The sequence below is a fragment of the Pantherophis guttatus genome, chromosome 7, assembly GCF_059756535.1.
Source record: "Pantherophis guttatus breed Tessera chromosome 7, ASM5975653v1, whole genome shotgun sequence".
NCBI lineage: Eukaryota > Metazoa > Chordata > Lepidosauria > Squamata > Colubridae > Pantherophis > Pantherophis guttatus.
The window spans coordinates 83,654,544-83,676,526 of NC_142069.1; the positions used below are offsets into that span (position 1 = coordinate 83,654,544).

The 21,983-nt window shown below is 42.3% G+C and overlaps 1 protein-coding gene across 1 annotated transcript in view; it reads left to right on the top strand.

Annotated features, from left to right (window-relative positions):
• Positions 1-21,983, top strand: part of VWF (von Willebrand factor) — a 195,543-nt gene that overhangs the window by 107,872 nt on the left and 65,688 nt on the right. The window contains exons 26-31 of the mRNA XM_060684131.2: positions 507-665; positions 5,035-5,170; positions 6,587-7,935; positions 8,870-8,989; positions 18,044-18,187; positions 18,844-18,987. Of these exons, the coding sequence (XP_060540114.2) occupies positions 507-665; positions 5,035-5,170; positions 6,587-7,935; positions 8,870-8,989; positions 18,044-18,187; positions 18,844-18,987 (2,052 nt within the window). The remainder of the gene's footprint in view (positions 1-506; positions 666-5,034; positions 5,171-6,586; positions 7,936-8,869; positions 8,990-18,043; positions 18,188-18,843; positions 18,988-21,983) is intronic.

A 21,983-nucleotide genomic window follows, 5' to 3' on the forward strand; every position in this document is an offset into this window, starting at 1 on the left:
ATCTAGTGAAAAGAAGGACTACGGGTGACATGATAGCAGTCTTCCAATATTTGAGGGGCTGCCACAAAGAAGACAGGTTTCAACCTATTTTCCAAAGCACCAGGAGGCAAGATAAGAAACCATGGATGGAAATCAATCAAGGAGAGATCCAATCCAGAACTAAGGAGAAATTTCCTGACAATTAGAACAATTAATCAGTGGAACAAGTTGCCTCCAGAAGTCATGAATGTTCCAACACTGGAAGTTTTTAAGAAGAGATTGGACAACCATTTGTCTGAAATGATATAGGGTTAGGCAGACATTTTATTACCCAACTAGGTAGCATCATCAGTGCTAGTGATGATGCTAGCACTGATGATTTTACCTAGTTTGGGTAGTGAAACATCTGCAAGAAAACAGACAAGCTCAGGGAGCATCTCATCTATAGATGTTCACTTTTTTTAAAAAAAAATTGAAATGATTACATGGCACAAGCATTTCATCGTTTTTTATTTGGTATATTGTAGCACAAAGTTGTGAAAGCATGAACAAAGTGGAGGAAGAGTATCAATGTGAATGGCGATACAACAGTTGTGGTCCTGCCTGTCCAAGGACATGCCAGCACATGGATCCAATAGCATGTCCCGTGAACTGTGTTGAAGGATGCCATCCACACTGTCCTTCAGGTAAGCATCTCCACTCCATGCGTTATGTCTGGTCAGAAGGATCTTACTTGGAGTTTCACTCTTACTTAAATAATATGTGATGACCCAGGGCACGGCACCGAGGTTACACAGGCAGCTGGCCGTTCAAACCGCCCCTTTATTGCTCCAAATTTCCCCAAACACTCCCATGTTTCTGGCAAGCCCCAGAGCAAAGTGATGACATACACACACACACCTCTCAAGCAGCCTCTGGCTGCAAATAGTCCAGCCCAATGCTGTGAGCACCATGGCTGCAAAGCAAGAAATCCAGAAAGAATGCAAGGAATCCAGGAAAGTTCAAACGTCGGCACGCAACACTCCAGGAATTCAATGTTTGTTCCTGACAAATGCCCCTCCCCACAGTATCTCCTTAAGTCTCAGTCCCCAGGTGTGCCTTGTGGAGAGGGGTGGGAGACTCTCCTTCTGAGTAGTCAGGTCAGTCTGTGCTGTTCTCGCCTTCTCTCCACTCTCCGTGGTTGGGGATCAGGAGAGGGTGGTCCTTGCTCATCACCTGAACTCTGTCTCTCATGTTCACTGCTTAGCCTCTCTTGGGTCATCCTGCTCCCACTTTCTCCCTGCCTACAAGCCGTCCCAATCCTGAAAGGCCCTGGCCTGACTGGGCCTGCTCCTCCCCATTTTCCTCCCAAGTCAACAAAGTCATCCTTTCCATCTCCATTGGCTACAATTCCAGCTTGCCTTCCTCCGCAGATTCAGGCTCCGACAGGGACATGACATAACAGGATTATTTTCTCTCTTTTGAAGTAGGGAGAAGTAGGAGAAGCAAGTTATGTGTTTTCCTGTTGTCCTTCAACTTCCCAATGCTTGGATCAGTGATGACATTTGGTCATGACTGATTGGAGATGCAAGATAATTCAGTTTTGGGAAATGTGGTTGTGTGGTTAGAAGGTTGAACTCCACCCCATGAAGTCCTTCATCTCATCTCTCTAGTCATGTTGATTTCATCTAGAAGAGCAGCCCCAAAGATAATACTGCTAATTAACATTCCTTTAGGAGGCTCTTGTAAATTTTACTCTGATGATACATGCAAAGGATTTAGGATCTTGAAAGCAAGGAAGATAGAATAGAATAGAGTAGAATAGAATGGAGTGGGGTGGGGTGGGGTGGGATGGGATGGGATGGGATGGGATGGAATGGAATGGAATGGAATGGAATAGAATAGAATAGAATAGAATAGAATAGAATAGAATAGAATAGAAAAGAAAAGAAAAGAAAAGAAAAGAAAAGAAAAGAAAAGAAAAGAATAGAATAGAAAATATGGAATGGAAAGGAACTGAATAGAATATAAAATATGGAATGGAATGGAATGGAATGGAATAGGATAGAAAAAATGGAATGGAATGGAATGGAATGGAATGGAATGGAATGGAATAGAATAGAATAGAATAGAATAGAATAGAATAGAATAGAATAGAATAGAATAGAATAGAATAGAATAGAATAGAATAGAATAGAATAGAAAATATGGAGTGGAAAGGAACTGAATAGAATATAAAATATGTAATGGAATAGAATGGAATAGAATAGGATAGAAAAAATGGAATGGAATGGAATAGAATGGAATGGAATAGAATGGAATAGAACAGAACAGAACAGAACAGAACAGAACAGAACAGAACAGAATAGAATTTCAGATTATGGATAGTTCTGGTATTCTGGCAGAAATAAAATCAGAGAGACTTTCCTCTTTCTTTTGAAAAAATAGAATAAATGCAATTCTTTTCTCTGTATTTAACTCAGAAACAGACATCCAGGAACAAGAGAAATGGGTTTAAAACCCATTTCACCAACCTATTATTTTTTTAAAAAAAAGAAATTAAACTGTGTCCCAACACCTTCACAAATTATCTGTGCCTATACGTGTGTGGACAGGGTGAGTAGGAGAGAATAGTGCAGATGTCAGCTATTAATTTCCAAAGGAAATATCAATAGATTTCTGCCTCCTTATCTCGAAAGACCAAAATACCAAGAAGTTGAGTTAGTAAAATTAAATTCATCAGAGTTTTGATGCCCATGCTTATTATGTCGTATTTTGAATAGAGAATCCTGTTGTGTAGATAGTAGAACCCCAGAGCAAAATATCTACGTTCCAAAGAAATTTGGGATTGTTTACAAATATTGGATCACTTGAAACCAATTAATTTTCCATTTAAAATGAAAGGGGTATTTCACAAAGGAACCTATTTGATCACAATTTGTATCATCTTCTGATCATTTTTGATCAGACAGGAATAGATTGACTTTTTTGGTAAAAGGGCCTCTATATTCCAGTCTGTTTTAGTATGTACTTTATTGGAAAACAATTCTATATCCTTTTCTCTTTCTGAAGTGATCCTGCAATCCAGATGTTAATAAATAGAAGGGGGGGAAGAGTGGGTGTTTTTGGCAGCTGGATTCAATTGCTGATCTTCAGCTCAATTCAATTTCGAAGCGGGAGGGAATGATAAGTCAGTAAAGTTGCTATGGAACTAACTTGAAAAAAATTCTCACAGAACCAGCTGAAGATTAGAAGAATTGAAACATGGATGGCACCACTAGAATTGCTAATTAACCTGTTTCCCCAAAAATAAGACCCATCTCAAAAATAAGACCTTGCATATTTTTTTACATGTGTGCCTAATATAAGCCCTACACCCAAAATAAGCCCTACTTAAGAGCCTGTGCAGCTGGCTATCTGTCCATTCTGTCTGTTTTTGTTTTTTTTTAAATTTGATTTATATGCCGCCCTTCTCTGAAGACTCAGGGTGGCTTACAATGTGCTCAGCAATAGCCTTCATCCTTTTGTATATTTATACAAAGTCAGCTTATTGCCCCCACAAACTGGGTCCTCAATTTACCTACCTTAGAAAGGATGGAAGGCTGAGTCAACCTTGAGCCTTGGCGAGATTCGAACCCTGCAGTAATTGCAGGCAGCTGGTCTTAATAACCAGCTTAATAACAGGGTGCCTTAGACCACTGTACTACCAAGGCTCTTGGTTGCTTGCAGTAGTGCAGCCATGAGGCGAGATGGGGTGGTGGTGGAGCTGCCCCATGTGGCCTGCAGTGGCTTACCTCAGGGCCACCGCACCCAAGCCATTCACACCCTGTCAACAGCCTCACAGTGGCAGAAGTGGAAGCCATATTCAGCAGGAGCCCATGTGGCCGCCAGCCCACTGCTTCTACTTGCTCGCGGCCGCAACAGAGCAGGAGGCCGTGCGGTGTGTTGGTGCCGTGGCCACGAGGCAGGTGTCAGGGCATGGATGGCCTGGCTGCAGGAGCCCTGCGGTTCTGACCTACGCTCCCTTAAAAAGCAGGAGGCAGGAATAGATCCCGGCAAAACCTCTTTTATTTACATGACTGTGAATTACGTTCATTCACAGTCAGCAAGTTTTGTCCAAACAGTTTTTTAAAGGAATATTTCTCAACATACCTTATCTCCTTTGGCAAGCTGCCACATAATTTGTTTCCAACCGCAGTACAAAGCAAAACCTGGCACAGAGTCTCTCAGAGTCATGGAACGAACGAATTGTTTCCTGCAAAAGGCCACTCCCAGTTCACTCCTCATCGTTTATTTCCTTTGGGAGGGGCCAATCACCTCCAAGGTGTGGCTTTACTCCTGAGTCGCCCCTGCTTTCTGAGTTGTTCTTGTTTTCTGGCAGCTCTGCGCATGCACATACTGGGAACGGGCTCCAGCTGTTCCTCTGTCTCGCTGCTGTCTACCTCCCGCTCTGCCTCCGATGCAGAGCCCTCGTCCAAGATTTCCCCAGCCCCTAGCACTGGCCCAAGTTGCTCCACAACCTCCTCACTGTTCAACTCTGCTGCCAGCTCTGCTGGCCGCTGCCGGGCCACCACAGCCAATGTGGGGCGCATGAGGTAGCTCCACCCCCCACCTCATCTCGTGGCTGCAGTACCAGTGTGTCGCTCAACCTCCTGCCCCTCCGCGAGCAAGCAGAAGCCTCCATACATGGAAAAAAATAAGACATCGTCCGAAAATAAGCCCTAGTGCTTACTTCGGGGCCCAAAAGAAAACAAGACCCGGTCTTGTTTTCGGGGAAACATGATATTTAGGAGATGTGCCTGGCAGTTTTAAAGGAGAACCTCTCCTTGCGGTCTTTGGTGCTCTCTGAGCTTGGTTGTTTTCTTGCAGATGTTTCGTTCACCCAAACGAGATAACATAATCCGTGGAAGAGCATCAACCTTTGCTGACTGTTGACAATCTTGCAAACTTTGGGGTTCTTATTAAGTTTCCAAGGGAGAGGCTAAATGTTTAAAATGTCAGGATCTATTGTTGCATTTTTTTAAAAAAAAAATAAAGAAATTAAAGTCATTCTTCTCCAACACTTTTGTAAAACAGGAAAAATTCTTGATGAGCTTTCTGAGTCTTGTATCAAACTTGAAGAATGTCCGGTGTGCGAAGTAGAAGGAGGCAGGATTTCTCACGGGAAAAAGATCGTTTTGAACTCGGAGAATCCTCAGCTCTGCCGATCCTGGTAAAACAGAGAACTTTGTGGAGTTTAAGGGAGGGGATAGGTTGAATTAGGACAGAGAAGAAATGTATATTATATGGCATGTGTCCTCCATAGCTCTCGGTTTTAGCAAAAGTATATGGGTGAGGATTTTGGCAATGTTTTCTAAATGGATCAGTTGTGTCAGTCTTAAGGGATCCTGGAGGATTGTTAATCACACTTCACAAAACCAGAGCGAATGCTGTGTGGTTGCACTGGCCCAGACCAGAACAATTAACATTTTTTGAGGGTAGAAAGTTTTCCGATTTTTAAAACATAGTTTATTTTTAAATTGAATACTCTCTTTTTCCATGAATAGGATTTTTTTTTAAAAAAAATAACTAAGTCAAGCCGCTGTTATTAATTTATAAATAGAATATGATTGGCTTCTATTTATAGATAGAAGTTCAATCACTTCAATAATTCTTCTCTCAGGAGAACACAATTCTCAGGATCTTTCTAAAAAAAAATACTGTGGGATGCTTATTTGAGCCTCCCTTTTCTCTCTTAAGCATTACATATTAATGGGTTTTTTTTTCTCCATCTCTCTTATCCAACTCTCCAATAAAGAATTCAAATTATTACCTTCAGATTGATCAGTTTTGTTGTATGGAATGAAAAACATCCAGCCGTTTGCTGGTTCCAAATACTGACCCATAATTTGGAAGCACACTTTTCAAAGCCTTGAAAAACTATGTTGATTATCAGAATTGTCTTTATTCTAAAGGGGCAGTGCAGTGGCTCATTGGTTAAGAAACTGAGATTGTCGGCTAGAGAGCCGGCAGCCCAGGTTCGAGAGTCGAGACCCAGGTGGCATGGAATGGGGTGAGTTCCCATCCTCAGCTCCTGCCAACCTAGAAATTCAAAAGCATGCAAATGCAAGTAGATAAATAGGTAGCACTTCAGTGTGGAGGTAACAGTGTTCCATGACGTCATGCTAGACACATGACGGTGAAAATGTCTTTGGACAGCACTGGCTCAAAGGTCTTAAAATGGAGATGAGACCTAGAGTAAGCAACAACTAGCGGTGTAAAATCCACAGGGACTCCTAACTCTAAAAGTGTTAGAATTATTGAAATGTAAAAAAAGATTTTAAAAAAAAGATTTAAAGTCAAGCACAGGAAATCAGGAGTCCAGAAGTTCAAATGAATATAGGTTTATTGTATGCTAATGCTCTCTACAAGAATCTGAGCTACTGAAAGTCAAAGTAAATTGGTGGTAGATAAGAGTCAATGCAATTCAAGGTGATCTTTTGTGGGCTCAAAGGAACTCGAGACTAATGACACGTTTGACTCCTCCCTCAGGCTCAGGCTGGTCATCTCTTACATTTAGTCTTGTAACAAAGTTGAAAACAGAAGTTGAAAATGGAGTTTTAACTGTTTGTTTTTCCTACTTGGTTAGCCATTGTGAAGTACGAAACCTGACATGCCGCCCGTGTAATCCAGAAGAGATTGGCAAATCCTTGACCACTGCTAGCCCAAATGAAGAAGAGGAAGAAGAAGAGGAGGAAGAAGAGGAAGAAGAAGTCCCGCGTGAATATTCCTGTAGCAAAATGATGGACCTGGCCATCTTAATGGATGGTTCCAATAAGCTTTCCGAGAGTGATTTTGACGAGTTGAAAAATTTCATAATTAGCATGATGGAAAAACTCCACATCTCTCAAAAAAGGATCCGCTTGGCAGTGCTGGAATACCGGACCGGATCGCACATTTACCTTGGCCTGAAGGATATTAAAAAGTCAACTAAAATGAGGAAGATTGTGAAAAATATAAAATACACAGGCGGGGATGTAGCCTCTGCAGCCGAGGTTCTCAAATATGTTGTGTTCCATGTGTTTGGAAAGGCGCCACGGACAAACGCTGCCCAAATAGCTGTGCTATTTATGGCAAGCAAGGACCCCAAGAGAATTCAGGGGATCTTCCCGCTTCTGAAAAGAAAGAACATTATTGTGATACCCATCGGCCTTGGGCCTCATGCAAGCACTGAACAAATTCGACTAATCGAACAGCAATCGCCAGAAAACAGAGCTTTCCTAATGAACAACGTCCTTGAGTTGAGGCAACGTAGGGATGAAATCATTGATTACTTCTGTGGCCTTGTACCTGAAGTCAGTGAGGTTCTTTCCACCCAACGCCCAATCCCGACTCTCCCCAGTGTGGAAGCAAAGACTCACCTTCCAGACGTATTTTCTACGAAGACCACTATTTCCATCGAAAAGATCCTTGACATTGTCTTCTTAATTGAAGGCTCCAGCAAAGTCGGCAAGAGCAATTTTGACACCATCAAAGAGTTTCTCATCCGTACCATCCAGGAGTTGGAAGTGGGCGAAGAAACCGTTCAGATTAGCATCCTCCAGTATTCCTTCACCATCACCGTGGAACATTCTTTCAGGGACCGTCAATCCAAGGAATTCCTGATTAAAAAGGTGCGGGAGATGAAATTCCAGGGAGGAAATGCGACCAACACTGGGCAGGCTCTCAACTTTGTCTCCGAACAGTCGTTTATCACCAACAGAAGGACAGAGCAAGTCCCACACTTGGTTTACATGGTCACTGCAAATCCTGCCACAGATACCATCACTCGCCCATCCACGGACGTCCATGTGATTCCTATCGGCATAAGGCCTAATGCAGATATCCAGGAACTCCAAGAATTAAGCCAGCCACAGGCTCCTATAATCATAGAAGGCTTTAACAACCTTATCGAAGAAGGGCCTGACCTGGTATTCAAAACTTGCTGCTCAAAGAAAGGTAATGTCTGTTTCATTTGTTGTTGTTGTTTTTAATTAAACTCGAGAATAGAAGCTAAAATGGCTGTCCCGAAGGTTCTTTTTCAAGAGACAACTGGACTTTGGTTTTTTTTTCTTTGAAGATGTTTCACTTCTTATCCAAGAAGCTTCTTCAGTTCTGACTGAACGGTAGGGAATGGAAGGATTTATATTCCTTGCAGTCATCTGGTCGTTAGCCCTCTTTCTGATGACTTTTTAAAAACTATTGTTTCCCCAAGTTTCTATTTGTTCCCTTGTGTTATTTTTATGAAGTTATGCTGTTTGCCAGTTGTCTAGTCCAGAGGTGGGTTCTACTTACCTTTACTACCGGTTCGCAGTGGGGCCGCTCGCGTGCGCGCTCTCTTCTGCGCATGCGCAGAAGTGTTTTGATGACGTCGGCGTTGGTGGGCGGAGCCTCCTGCCGGTTTTACTACCGGTTCTATAGAACCGGTGCAAACCGGGGGCAACCCACCACTGGTCTAGCCTACAAACCTTGATAATGAAAGGATTTAAAACTCTCCTCAGAAATTATTATTTGATTTCTGAAGAGAAATAATAATTAATTATTTAATTTCTGAGGAGAAATAATAATTTCTCCTCAGAAATTATTAATTCCCCAAGTTTCTATTTGTTCTCTTGTGTTATTTTTATGAAGTTATGCTGTTTGCCAGTTGTCTAGTCTAGAAACCTTGATAATGAAAAGATTTAAAACTATCCTCAGAAATTGTTATTTAGTTTCTGAAGAGAAATAATAATTAATTATTTAATTTCTGAGGAGAAATAATAATTTCTCCTCAGAAATTATTATTTCCCCAAGTTTCTATTTGTTCTCTTGTGTTATTTTTATGAAGTTATGCTGTTTGCCAGTTGTCTAGTCTAGAAACCTTGATAATGAAAAGATTTAAAACTCTTCTCAGAAACTTGCACCAAGCCAATGGATGTGATATTTCTTCTGGATGGAACCTCAGAAGTTGAAGAAGCTCAGTTCGAGGAAATGAAACGTTTTGTGAAAGCATTTATTGAACATGCTGACTTAGGTGAGTATCACTTCATTTTAGGCTTCAGGATGTTCTGAATTTGTGGTCTACATGAAGAAGGCTTTGAAGTAAACCGATAAACTCTTCTTAAAAGGAATTTTGATCTATCTTTGTGAACCATTGTAAACATTAGCACAGGAATCTACCTCATCTCAAGAGCCCTGGTGGCTCAGTGTTTAGAATGCAGTATTGCAGGCTAACACTGCCCACAGTCAGGAGTTCGATCCTGACCAGTTCAGCATTGACTCAGCCTTCCATCCTTCTGAGGTCAGCAAAATGAGGACCCAGATTGTTGGGGGCAATATGCTGACTCTGTAAACCAACCAGAGAATGCTGTAAATCAGGAGTGTCAAACTCAAGGCCCGGGGTGCTTAGATCTGGCTTGTGGGACCACCCTGGAAACAGCGAAGGATCAGCCCATGGTGCCTCTATCCAGTGAAAATGGAGTTTGGGAGGGCTGCAGACGGCCCTCCCGAGCTCCGTTTCCACTGGCAGAGGGTTGCAGGAGGCCGTCGCAGCCGAAAACGGAGCTCAGGAGCCCATCTTCACTGGCAAAGTGCTGAGGCACACCTGATATGAGTGACGTTGAGCTTGCTAAACCTGCCATGTCCATGCCCCCCCACGTGGCCCCCCCAAGGTAAAACACAACCCTGATGCGGCCCTCAATGAAATCGAGTTTGACATCCCTGCTGTAAATCATTATGAAGCAGTAAGGTAAAGGTTCCCCTCGCACAAAAGTACTAGTCGTTCCCGACTCTAGAGGGCGGTGCTCATCTCTGTTTCAAAGCCGAAGAGCCAGCGCTGTCCGAAGACGTCTCCGTGGTCATGTGGCCGGCATGACTAAACGCCAAAGGCACACAGAACGCTGTTACCTTCCCACCAAAGGTGGTCCCTATTTCTCTACTTGCATTTTTTACATGCTTTCAAACTGCTAGGTTGGCAGAAGCTGGGACAAGTCACGGGAGCTCACCCCGTTATGCAGCAGTAGGGATTCGAACCGCTGAACTGCCAACCTTTTAATCAACAAGCCCAGTCTCTTAGCCGCTGAGCCACCACGTCCCCTTTTTATGAAGCGGTATAGAAGTGTAAATGCTATCATTTCGCTATTGCAAGAGCCTTGCTCTTCAGAGTCACTTTTGGTTCTTGCAGCCTTCCTCATGCAAAGATTATTTCTGTGCCAAGGGATATGACAGTTCCTTGGAACTGAAAGTTACATCTTCCTTATTTGGTACTTTGATGAAGTGCCAAACCAGAGAACAGATATTTTTGCATTGATTCTTTGGGTCACTTGGATTAGCCACAAATCTCAGTTGTGTAGCTGTCTTATTTTGATGAAACAAAACCCAGAAACAACTTCTGACACATGGAAGGATAATTTATTTGTTAACGTTAAAAGCTTTTGGAAAGTGAACCAATTTCGGCAGGTATTAATTTGTTAATCTTCAAGCTGCTACCACAGAAAGCTTTTTGTTGATTAACAAATAGAAAGGTACAACTTCTTTTTTTTTTTTTAAGAAAAATATGTGTCTCCAGAGTAGGGAGTCGGGAAAAACAGTAAAAACAATCAAAGGCAAGGTCATTTGCCATTCATTGCATCATACACATCATGCAATCCTTAAATTAATAGAGGAAGTCAAGGATTTGTACCGTCAGAAGACAGCTGAGCAAGTGTAAAGAAATCTACCGTATTTTTCGGCGTATAAGATGCACCGGACTATAAGACGCACCTACCTTTTTTGGTGAGGAAAACAAGAAAAAGAAATCTGCCTCTGCCTCCCAGCAATTTTGCCTCATTGCAACAAACAGCAAATAGCCTGCTTTACTTTCACTTTCGTTTTCAGCATAGCTTGATTAGGACAAGAAAAAAAAATCTACTCCCAGCAATTTACCTCCTTGCAGCAAGCAGCAGAGGCCCGCGCAAAACAGCTGAGAGCAAAACAGCTGAGAGTCGGGAGGCCGATCCAACAGACAATCAATCAACTTGTGCTAATTACGCTGTGCTGAAGCTGAAACAAGCTGTTTCTTCTTGCTGCTTGCTGCAAGGAGGTAACTGCTGCGAGGCAGAGGCCAAAGGGGGGGCCAGTGGGTGAGCGGGGCTACATTCGGTGTATAAGGCGCACCTAAATTTTCACCCCCTTGTAGAGGGGTAAAAAGGTGCATCTTATACTCCGAAAAATACAGTATATTCTTTACTGAAAGACAGCGGGGAAGGCAGACACTACTTTAAAGTCTGGTTCAATCACTAATATGAATCAAGCATGCTTAGACTTACCAAGAATCCAAATTGATCTGGATTGGTTCAGATTTTTGAAGCCCTCAAAAGTATCTTTGAGCCAACAGTGTTCAACAGCAGCCAAAAAAGCCAACGCAATCCTAAATTGCATTAACAGAGGGATACAATCAAGATCAGGTGAGGTACTACTACCACTGTATAAAGCCTTAGTAAGACCACACCTAGAGTACTGCATCCAGTTTTGGTCACCACACTATAAAAAAGATGTTGAGACTCTTAAAAAGAGTGCAGAGAAGAGCAACCAGGTTGATGAGGGGACTGGAGGCTAAAACATATGAAGAACAGTTGCAGGAACTGGGCATGGCTAGTCTAGTGAAGAGAAGGACCAGGGGAGACATGATAGCAGTCTTCCAATATTTGAGGGGCTGCCACAGAGAGGAAGTGGGGTCAACCTATTTTCCAAGGCAGCTGAAGGCCAGACAAGGAATAATGGATAGAAACTGAACAAGGAAAGATTCAACCTGGAAATAAGGAAAAAAAATTCTGACCATGACAGCAATCAACCCATGGAACAGAAGTTGCCTTCAGAAGTTATGGGAGCTTCATCACTGGAAGCTTTCAAGAAGAGACTGGACTACCATTTGTCAGAAATGGTGTAGGGTCTCTTGCTTGCACAAGGGGTTGGAACAGATGACCTACAAGGTCCCTTCCAACTCTGTGAATTTGTTAATCTGTTAGAACCTCAAAACCAAGCTGATTTTCTTCGTTTAATCAGGGCCTTCAGAAAGCCAGATCCTGCTTTTGATCACACTTGGATAACTAGATGTGCCAATTTAGCAAGACAGTTTCAGTTGTGTGGGAAATGTTCTGGACTCCAGGCATATTCTTCTAACTCAGTGGTTTTCAACCTGTGGGTCGGGACCCCTTTGGGGGTCGAACGACCCTTTCACAGGGGTCGCCTAAGACCATCGAAAACACATATTTTCAATGGTTTTAGGAATAATTTTATGGTTGGGGGTCACCACAACATGAGGAACTGTATTAAGGGGTCGTGGCATTAGGAAGGTTGAGATCCACTGTTCTAACTGGAACATAGACTCCTTCTTAGAAGCCCAGTCATCTGGGAGCAGCATGACCTTTGCAAGTTCTGTTCATTGCGTTGGTCCAATTACTTGAGGAAGTAGAGTAGGGAGAAACACAGAAGACAATAGTAGAAATGGCACCTGGTAATCAGGCTCTCTTTTTCACTGTGCTTTTGGTGCCATGCAACCACAGGTTATCAGTTGCAATCCTGCTGATGGCTTTGTCCTGCTTTTCTAATTGTTTGTCTTTTCTTTTGCTTGGTGGAATGATGAAGTGAAAGAGACTGTGGATGAGATGGAAAATGCACAGATGGAAGTGTGGTTGCAAAAAAAAAGTGAGAAAAAATATACTGTTTGCTGTGTAGATAAAGAATAATAAATGAGCGACACGGTGGCCTAGTGGTGAAGACGTTCCCCTCCCACTCAGAAGGTTGAAAGTTCAATCCTAGGCAGAGGCAGATATTTCTCTCTTAGAGCGCAAAGAAAAAAAAATGCTGTGAACTTCGCATAGGCATCAGGAAGGGCATCCAGGCAGTAAATGCTCAGCTCCATCCAGTCGCCCAATTCTAGCCCGAATTAAGGATTATAGGGTTATAAAAAGGGAGCTTTTAAGCAAAGAATAATAAATGTCAGGTGCAAGATATCAGGAACCGGAGTTGTTCAAATGAGTAGAAGTTTATTCCATGCTAGCTCTCTAAAGAATCTGAACTACTAGCAGTCAAGGCAACTTGGCGGTATATAAGAGTCAGCAGAATTCAAGGAAGCCTGGATTTAGTTCTCTTACGGGTACGAAGAGACTCGAGACTGATGATACGCTTGACTCTTCCCTTGAGCTCAGCCAAGTCATCTCTTACATTAATACTGCAATGGCAAAGACTATAGTCAAAGAGCACAGAGAACAGTTAAATTCCAAGAGGCAGGAAAAAAAAATATGCAAATTGATTTGGGTGGAAATTAAAAAAGAATGTTTGGAAAAGGACTAAACAATGAGCCCTTCATTGTTTCAGATGGAAGCATGGATCAAAATGATGAAATGTTTTTGGCACAAAATTGAAATGAGGCAATGCAGGAGTATTTTAGATCCTTGCGTGGTAAATGCTAATGAAATGCTAAAGGGTGGCATTGAAACACGTGTTAATTTTAATATCAAAGAAAGAAAAAAAGGATGAAGTCATAAACGCCTTGCGAACGTTGAAAAAACTGTGAGGCTGATGCTGGTATTGATGGCGTGAACAGGATAAATATATTAAAATATAGCCATGGTTTGCTTAGGGCGTGGCTATGTAACTAGTTGAATGTATGAATAAAGACTGCATCTTAATAAAGAACCCAGGTGGCACAGTGGTTAGAGTATAGCACTGCAGGCTACTTCAGCTGACAGCTAGCTGCAATTCAGCAGTTCAAATCTCACCAGGCTCAAGGTTGACTCAGCCTTCCATCCTTCCGAGGTGGGTAAAATGAGGACCCAGATTGTTGGGCGGAATAGGCCGACTCTGTAAACCGCTTAGAGAGGGCTGTCAAGGACTGTGAAGCGGTAAATAAGTGCTATTGCTATCTGTCGGAATTTGAAGGGACGGTATGGGATTGGCTATTAGAAGCGACACTGAGCCACGATTGGGAAGGGCATGGCAGATTTGTGGCAGGCAGCGGGTGTGAGAATCACGTTTTAGCTCTTCCCCCAGGTCACTGAGAAACAAAGCGGGCTGCAGCTTTGTTGATTTTGTGTGTGCGATTGTGAGCTTTGGTTATGGGCAGCTTTTTTATGCAAATATTGTAAAGTTGGTTGCTGAATGGGATACGATGCAGGAAACAGCATGCATAAAAATTAAACGGAATGCTTAGCGAATGTTTCAACAGGGAGCGAGATGCCCTTTGTATGTTTAAAAGTATTTATGGTCAAATCTGTAAGGAATGCTTGTAGTGTGACACCAGAGGCAGCTTGGGGATGTGAATATATGTGTACTTTTATAAGCAGATAACTATTCTGTATTGTTGGCCAAATATACACTGCTCAAAAAAATAAAGAGAACACAAGCAGAAGACATCCGAGATCTGAATGAATGAAATAGCCTTATTAAATACTTTGTTCGTTACATGCAGGAGTTTTGTGTTTCCTTTAGTTGTTTGAGCAGTGTATAAACTACTGTATGTAAAGAACAAAATATTTAATAAAGCTATTTCATTCATTCAGATCTCGGATGTCTTCTGCTTGTATTCCCTTTATTTTTTTGAGCAGTGTATATTTGCCCAACAATACAGAATAGTTATCTGCTTATAAAAGTACACATATATTCACATCCCCAAGCTGCCTCTGGTGTCACACTACAAACTATTTAATAAGGCTATTTCATTCATTCAGATCTCGGATGTCTTCTGCTTGTGTTCCCTTTATTTTTTTTGAGCAGTATATATATTTTAGGGAATGTTAGCATTAACAATAATTGCATTCTGTTGTGCTGACATGAGGCCCTCATGTCTACACTGATTGGGGCACAAAAGACAGGTATACATAGGTGTTGTTGTCTGCATGTCACCACAATCGCAAAGAACAGAAGCAACAGGGTTGCCCCATTTCTTCAGAGTGTCTCTCAGGGGTGGGATTCTACCGGTTCAGACCGGTTCGGGAGAACCGGTAGCTCCAATGATCAGCTGGGAGCGAACCAGTCCATCCGCCCCTGCACTTTAGTTACCTTTATCTTCACAACTGATTAGCCAACAGAGCACATTGTTGTGCCTCAGCTGTTTTAATTCCCTAGCACTAACGCGGAAGGTGATTTTTCGTTGAACTGAGCATGGGCGCGCAGCAAAGTGCGCAACCACCAAACCGATTGTTAAATCAGAAGGATCCCACAACTCTGGATCTTCTTGTTCTTGGGCACAGTCTATTCATAAGATTTCCATACTTCCCAGCTTTCATCAGACCCATGTGCCAGCTCCTCCGTTGGTTCCATCCAGTGTTGGCTCTTTGTAGCTTTCTATAGTTCCTCCCTGCTTTCAAATAGTCTTCAAAGTCTTCCGTCGACCTAAGAAAGCTTTTCCTGGATTTTAGTCTCTGATGAACTTGGTTGTAGGCCCTAGAGAAGATTTTGTCTAGATATTGATGACTTGAGCCTCTCTTTGTATGTTGTTGCTTCTCTGCAGCCAGGACAAATTACGGATGCTGATGAGTTGTGTAAGATAAAACAGTAAGAATTGGGTACCAAATGAATGTCCACAGAAGAAAAGAAGTACATTGGGGGTGGTTTAGTTATGCCGAGGGAATGAATGAGGACAAAACGAGAAAACCGATATATGAAGGAAGAGCGAATAGGTCAAAAGGAAGGGGAAAGATGGGGAAAGTTATGGATCCATGGAGTTGATGAGATGGTAAGAAATGAGAGAAGATGATAGAAGGTGTGTTGTGACCTAGGGTTCCTGAGTCATTAAAACACACCAGTAGTCCCAAAAACCTCTTTTATTGCAACAGCTGTGAATTATTTTCATTCACAGCTGAGTCCCAATTAGTTGCAAAAAGTCCTTCGGGAGAAAAAGTCCTTCAGGATAATCACCAACCTTTATCTCCTTTGACATGCTGCCAAAGACCTACTTGGCAAAGTCACACGGAGTCCAGAATCAAACAGAGATGCTGACTGGGAATAGAATTAACAATGTTGCTTTCCTGTGAAGTGCCCACATGCCTTTGCTCCTCTTTTAAGCCTTATGGGAGGGGCCAATCATCTCCAGGCCTTACTCCTGAGTTGTCCCTTTTGTTTTAACTGTTTGTGCCTTCTGGCAGCTTTGCGCATGCATGCACTAGGAACAGGCTCCTCCTGTTCCTCTGCCTCTTAGCTGTCTGACTCTGGAGGCTCCGGAGTTCGTGCATCGCTCCCAGATGGCCTTGGCCCCATCTCTGCCTCCTACACAAAGCCCTCATCCAGGCCTTCCCCAGACTCCAGGACTGGCCCACGTTTCTCCCCAGCCTCCTCACTATCCGACTGCACTGCCAGTTCCGCAGGCTGCTGGCGGACCACAACAAGGTGGTGCATGAAGTGGTGGAGAAATGGAATAGAAAAAAAATCTTGCTTTGCAAAAGTAGAAAGATATGGAGAGAGACATAGAACACTGTTGGTGTAAATTATGTTTCCTGTTCTTTTTTTTATGTCTAATTCATTTGGCTTCCCGCTTTTTAAAATTCCTTTCTTCACACTACGTAATACTGCTTAATTCTAATGACAATAACATGGTGGGCACATATTTCTACTTTTGGATTTAGTTGAGTCCTTAATCCCTTTTGCAAGTTTCTTCCAAAAATAGGACTGTATGATATTAGAAAATAATTTGAAATACGTTTCAGCGTTTTTATTTTTGCAGCAGCTGCCAAAACCCCCCCACAGTTTCTAGGCTGCATAAACAGAGGGATAGAATCAAGATCACGTGAAGTGTTAATACCACTTTATGATGCCTTGGTAAGGCCACACTTGGAATCCTGCATATAGTTTTGGTCGCCACGATGTAATAAAAGATGTGGCGACTCTAGAAAGAGTGCAGAGAAGAGCAACGAAGATGATTAGGGGGACTGGAGGCTAAAACATATGAAGAATGGTTGCAGGAACTGGGTATGTCTAGTTTAATGAAAAGAAGGACTAGGGGAGACATGATAGCAGTCTTCCAATATTTGAAAGGCTGCCACAAAGAAGAGGAAGTCAAGCTATTCTCCAAAGCCCCTGAGGGCAGGACAAGAAGCAATGGGTGGAAACTAATGCAGGAGAGAAGTAACTTAGAACTAAGGAGAAATTTCCTGACAGTTAGAACAATTAATCAGTGGAACAACTTGCTTCCAGAAGTTGTGAATGCTCCAACACTGGAAGTTTTTAAGAAGATGTTGGATAACCATTTGTCTGAAGTGGTGTAGGGTTTCCTGCCTAAGCAGGGGGTTGGACTAGAAGACCTCCAAGGTCCCTTCCAATTCTGTTATTCTATTCTAACCAGATGAACGTCTCCTTTAGGTATCATTTCAGATGCATAAGAAAGTTAGGATCATCTATAATCCACCAAGGAACTTGGTTATATCACTTGTGTTGTATTGGGAGTACAAAATCTTGAACACTCTGTTATTATTTACTCTGTTCTTTCTCCAGTGCTATTCCTTTTTTTAAAAAAAAAATAATTTTTATTCCACATTTACATCTTTAATATCCTTGTTACATTTTTACAGCTTTCCGATACCGGCATCTTTGATAATATCTATAAACAACTACACATACATTTTATGTATTACTTACTAATTTCTATATTCACTACAATTTATACCTATCTATTACACAATAACTATTTTGTTCCTCTATAATATCTTCTCTTATGTTTATACATTTATACATTAATTTTGGATTGTTTCTCCAACCAGTTATATCATCTCCAGTGCTATTCCTGTTTGGGGTTTTTTTGGGTGGGCAAAATCCTTTCCCAACTTCAGGTGGCACTGTGCTTCTGTTCTGTGATACACAAGTAGCACAAAATATTCTCAAGAATATTATACTGCAGTGAAAGCAATTTTTTTAAATATAAAACTCATCTAAAAGTATAATCTGAGGTTGCTGGGGTCAAGTGACCAAAAATGATAATCAGCATGAATATGCATTTCATGTCAACCAATATACAAAGGTGTCTTCTGTTTTGACTCTGAGGTCTCGTAGCCGTCAGCAAGTTTTAATCCAATCTTTTTAATTTCTTGATCCCTGAAACTTTTGGCTTCCTCTCCAGGTCATTCTTCAACTCAAGTTGCAGTACTTCAATATGGAAAAGTGAACTCTCTGGAAATTTCATGGAACGTAGTCCAAGAAAAAGAAAACCTCCTGAAAAAGGTGGACTCCATTCATCAAAGAGAGAAAGGCCCAAGCAAGCTAGGTATCGTCTTCTCTGGTCCCCCTTGATAGGGCAAAGGTTTTGCTTTGATTTCTTGTTCTAAGAAAGTTTATTGAACTACTTATCACTTGGTTGTTGTATGTGTGCACACTGAGAGCTTCTGCACCGGAGACAAATTCCTTGTGTGTTCAATCACACTTGGCCAATAAAGAACTACCATGTTTTCCCGAAAATAAGACCCTGCCTTATATTTTTTTGAACCCTGAAATAAGCGCTTGTCCTTATTGCCATGCGCTCAAAAACCCAATTGGATTTATTAGGGAATGTCTTATTTTGGGGAAAACAGGGTATTCTGTTTTGTTCTGTTCTGTTCTGTTCTGTTCCGTTCTGTTCCGTTCCATTCTATTCTATTCCATTCCATATTTTCTGTTCTGTTCTGTTTTATTCTACTCTACTCTACCCTACCCTACCCTACCCTACCCTATCCTACCCTACCCTACCCTACCCTACCTTACCCTACCCTACCCTATCCTATCCTATTATTATTCTGTTCTGTTCTGTTCTGTTCTGTTCTGTTCTTTTCTCATTCCATTCCCTAGTCTAGTCTAGTCTCATCTTGTCTCGTCTCGTCTATTTTCTTGATCTGTTCTTGTTCTTTACTCGGCTCATAAACTATGCTTGTTCTGTATTATTTTCAGGGGAAGCAATAGACTTCGTGGTCCAGCATGCCATTTCCGAAGCCAACGGAGGACGACCCAATGCATCCAAAATGGCCGTGGTTATTGTGGCAGGCACCTCAAAAGACGCTGTGGAAGCTGCTGGGTATTCCGCAAGAGCCAATAGTAAATTTGTTATTTTACCATTAACTTATATAGTGCAAAGATATTTTGGAAACATACTTCTAGCTTGTGGGATATTAAATGCCCCTGTTGTTTTGTTACTGAAGTATATTTGCCCTGCTTTATAGATGGTTTGATATCCCAGAATTCCATACAGGTAGTCCTTGACTTACGACCATAACTGAATCCAAAATTTCTGTTTGCTAAGCGAGACAGTGGTTAAGTGAGTTTTGCCTCATTTTATGACCTTTTGGGCCATAGTCTTTTAAGTTAGTCACACAGTTGTTAAGTGAATCAGGCTTCTCCCATTGACTTTTCTTGTCAGAAAGTCACAAAAGGAGATCACATGACCCTGGGATACTGCGATCGTCATAAATACGAGACAGTTCCCAAGCGCCTGAATTTTGATCACATAACAGTGCGGATGCTGCAAAGGTCATAAGTGTGGAAAAACGGTCATCAGTCACTTCTTCAGTGCCGTTGTAACTTCAAATGGTCACTAAAGGAACGGTTGTAAGTCCAGGACTGCCTGTATACATGCCTGGGCTCCTGGGTCTATAGGGGTTAAGAGCAGAGCATACATTTTTCAGCACCAGTGAATGTTTTTCAAGATGCTTCTGGCCAGTGGTGAAATCTGAATTTTTTTACTACCGGTTCTGTGGGCGTGGCTTGGTGGGCGTGGCAGGGGAAGGATACTACAAAATCCCCATTCCCTCCCCACTCCTAGGGGAAGGATATTGCAAAATCTCCATTCCCTCCCCACTCTGGGGCCAGCCAGAGGTGGTATTTGCCGGTTCTCTGAACTGCTCAAAATTTCCGCTACCGGTTCTCCAGAACCTGCTGGATTTCACCCCTGTTCCTGGCGAGAAAGAGCTTTTTCAATGGAGAAAGGAAAGAGACACTATTGCCCCCAGTTTGTGGGGGCAATAAACTGACTTTGTATAAATATACAAAAGTATGAAGGCTATTACTTAATGCATTGTAAGCTGCCCTGAGTCGCCAGAGAAGGGCGGCATATAAATCAAATAAAAAAAAAAAACACTTCACATTTTGTGCAAAAGTCTCTTTCTCTGGCTTATTGAGAGACACTTATTGGCGTTGTCACTTTGTGTTCCATACGTTGCATCCAGTAAGACAGCCTACAGTAGTTAACCAACACTAAATTCTTTTGGGGGGAACAAAGAGGTACCATGTTTCCCCGAAAATACGACCTACTCAGAAAGTAAGTCCTAGCTTGATTTTAACACGTGTGCCCAATATAAACCCTACCCCTAAAATAAGCCCTAATTAAGATCCCACACACTCCAGAGTGCACAGGTAAAAATTAAGCTAGGATGGGGATGGGATAGTGATGGAGCTGCCCTACTACTTACCTTCGGATAGTTGCAGCCAGGCCTCGCACACGTCAGCCTATTTCTTCTGCAGCCAGCAAGGCTTTACTGAAGGCCTCTGTGTCGGCTGTAGAGGCCTTTCCTAAAAGCCTTTCCTGAAGTCCTTTGTAGCTGATAACAGAGCTCCGGATCGATCTGGAGCTCTGTTATCATCTACAAAGTCTTTCTGGAAAGCCTTGCTGGCTGCAGAAGAAATGGGCCAAGGTGTGCGAGGCCTAGCTGCAACTATCCGAAGCCGAAGAACAGCGGTGAAATCCTCTGAAGTCTGCTACCGGCTCTGTGAGTCTGCTACCAAGCATGCGCTTTGTGCGTGCATGCGCACTTTGCACACATGTGGGCCTGTGGTGCACACGTGCAGCACTAAAAAAGGAATATTTTGAAGCCTTCCGAGTCTGCAAAGGTAAGTAGAAAACCAGGGGAGGGGGATCCGCTGTGCCACGCAATTTAGATTAGCTAGAAAGCAGGGAATCTGATGATTCTAGCTAATATAAATTACGCGTCACAGCTGATGGTTGGAAATACTGATTCGCCCGAACTGGTAGCATTTTTTACTATCGGTTCACCCGAACCGGTCCGAACCCGGTAGCATTTCACCCCTGCTGAAGAAGTTCCTGAAGGCCTCTGACAGCAAAAAGGAGGCCGGGGGTGACGTGCACAAGTGATGTGAGTCGGTGGATGACATCTCCCCCCCCCCGAAAATAAGACCTGGTGCCTTTTTTTTTTTTTTTTTTTAATTTGATTTATATGCCTCCCTTCTCCGGAGACTCAGGGAGGCTTACAATGTGCTCAGCAATAGCCTTCATCCTTTTGTATATTTATACAAAGTCAGCTTATTGCCCCCACAAACTGGGTCCTCAATTTACCTACCTTAAAAAGGATGGAAGGCTGAGTCAACCTTGAGCCTTGGCGAGATTCGAACCTGCAGTAATTGTAGGCAGCTGGTCTTAATAACCAGCTTAATAAGAGGGTGCCTTAGACCACTGTACTACCAAGGCTCTTTGATGCCTTTTTGCCTTTTTTGATGGCAAAAAAAATATAAAACAGAGTCTTATTTTCAGGAAAATCGATAGATAGTTGAAGGGAAGGAGAAACAGGTTCTTTTCTCCTGTGTAATATTGTGCAAAGTCCAGACCTTCGCAGTTGCCATGCAAGAGAGAAGAGGTCACCGTGCATAATTTACATGTGGCCGGTAGTGTAACATGTAGCCTGGCCATGACCTCAGCATCTACTCCTCACTTCCAGTATAAATCTTCAGGTAGGATTACCTCTTCATATTGTGTTGTGCAAGGTAATCAGAAGTTTTTAAAGCTGATTGAAAAGAAGGTAAAACCTGCCTGATCATTTTCCTTGATAATAATCCCATCCGATGCTCTGGGTGACCAGCTTGGGAATTCCATTATCTTTGTCTACTTTCAGACATTAAAACAAGCCATGTTAAAAAAATTAATAAATGTTGTTATAACTATTGACTGAACAAAAATGGATCCAAAGTTGGTAGCGCATTGAAAAACCCTTTATGGGTCCATAAGGAGCCTTGGTAGTACAGTGGTCTAAAGCAGCCTGTTATTAAGACCAGCTGCCTGCAATTACTGCAGGTTCGAATCTCGC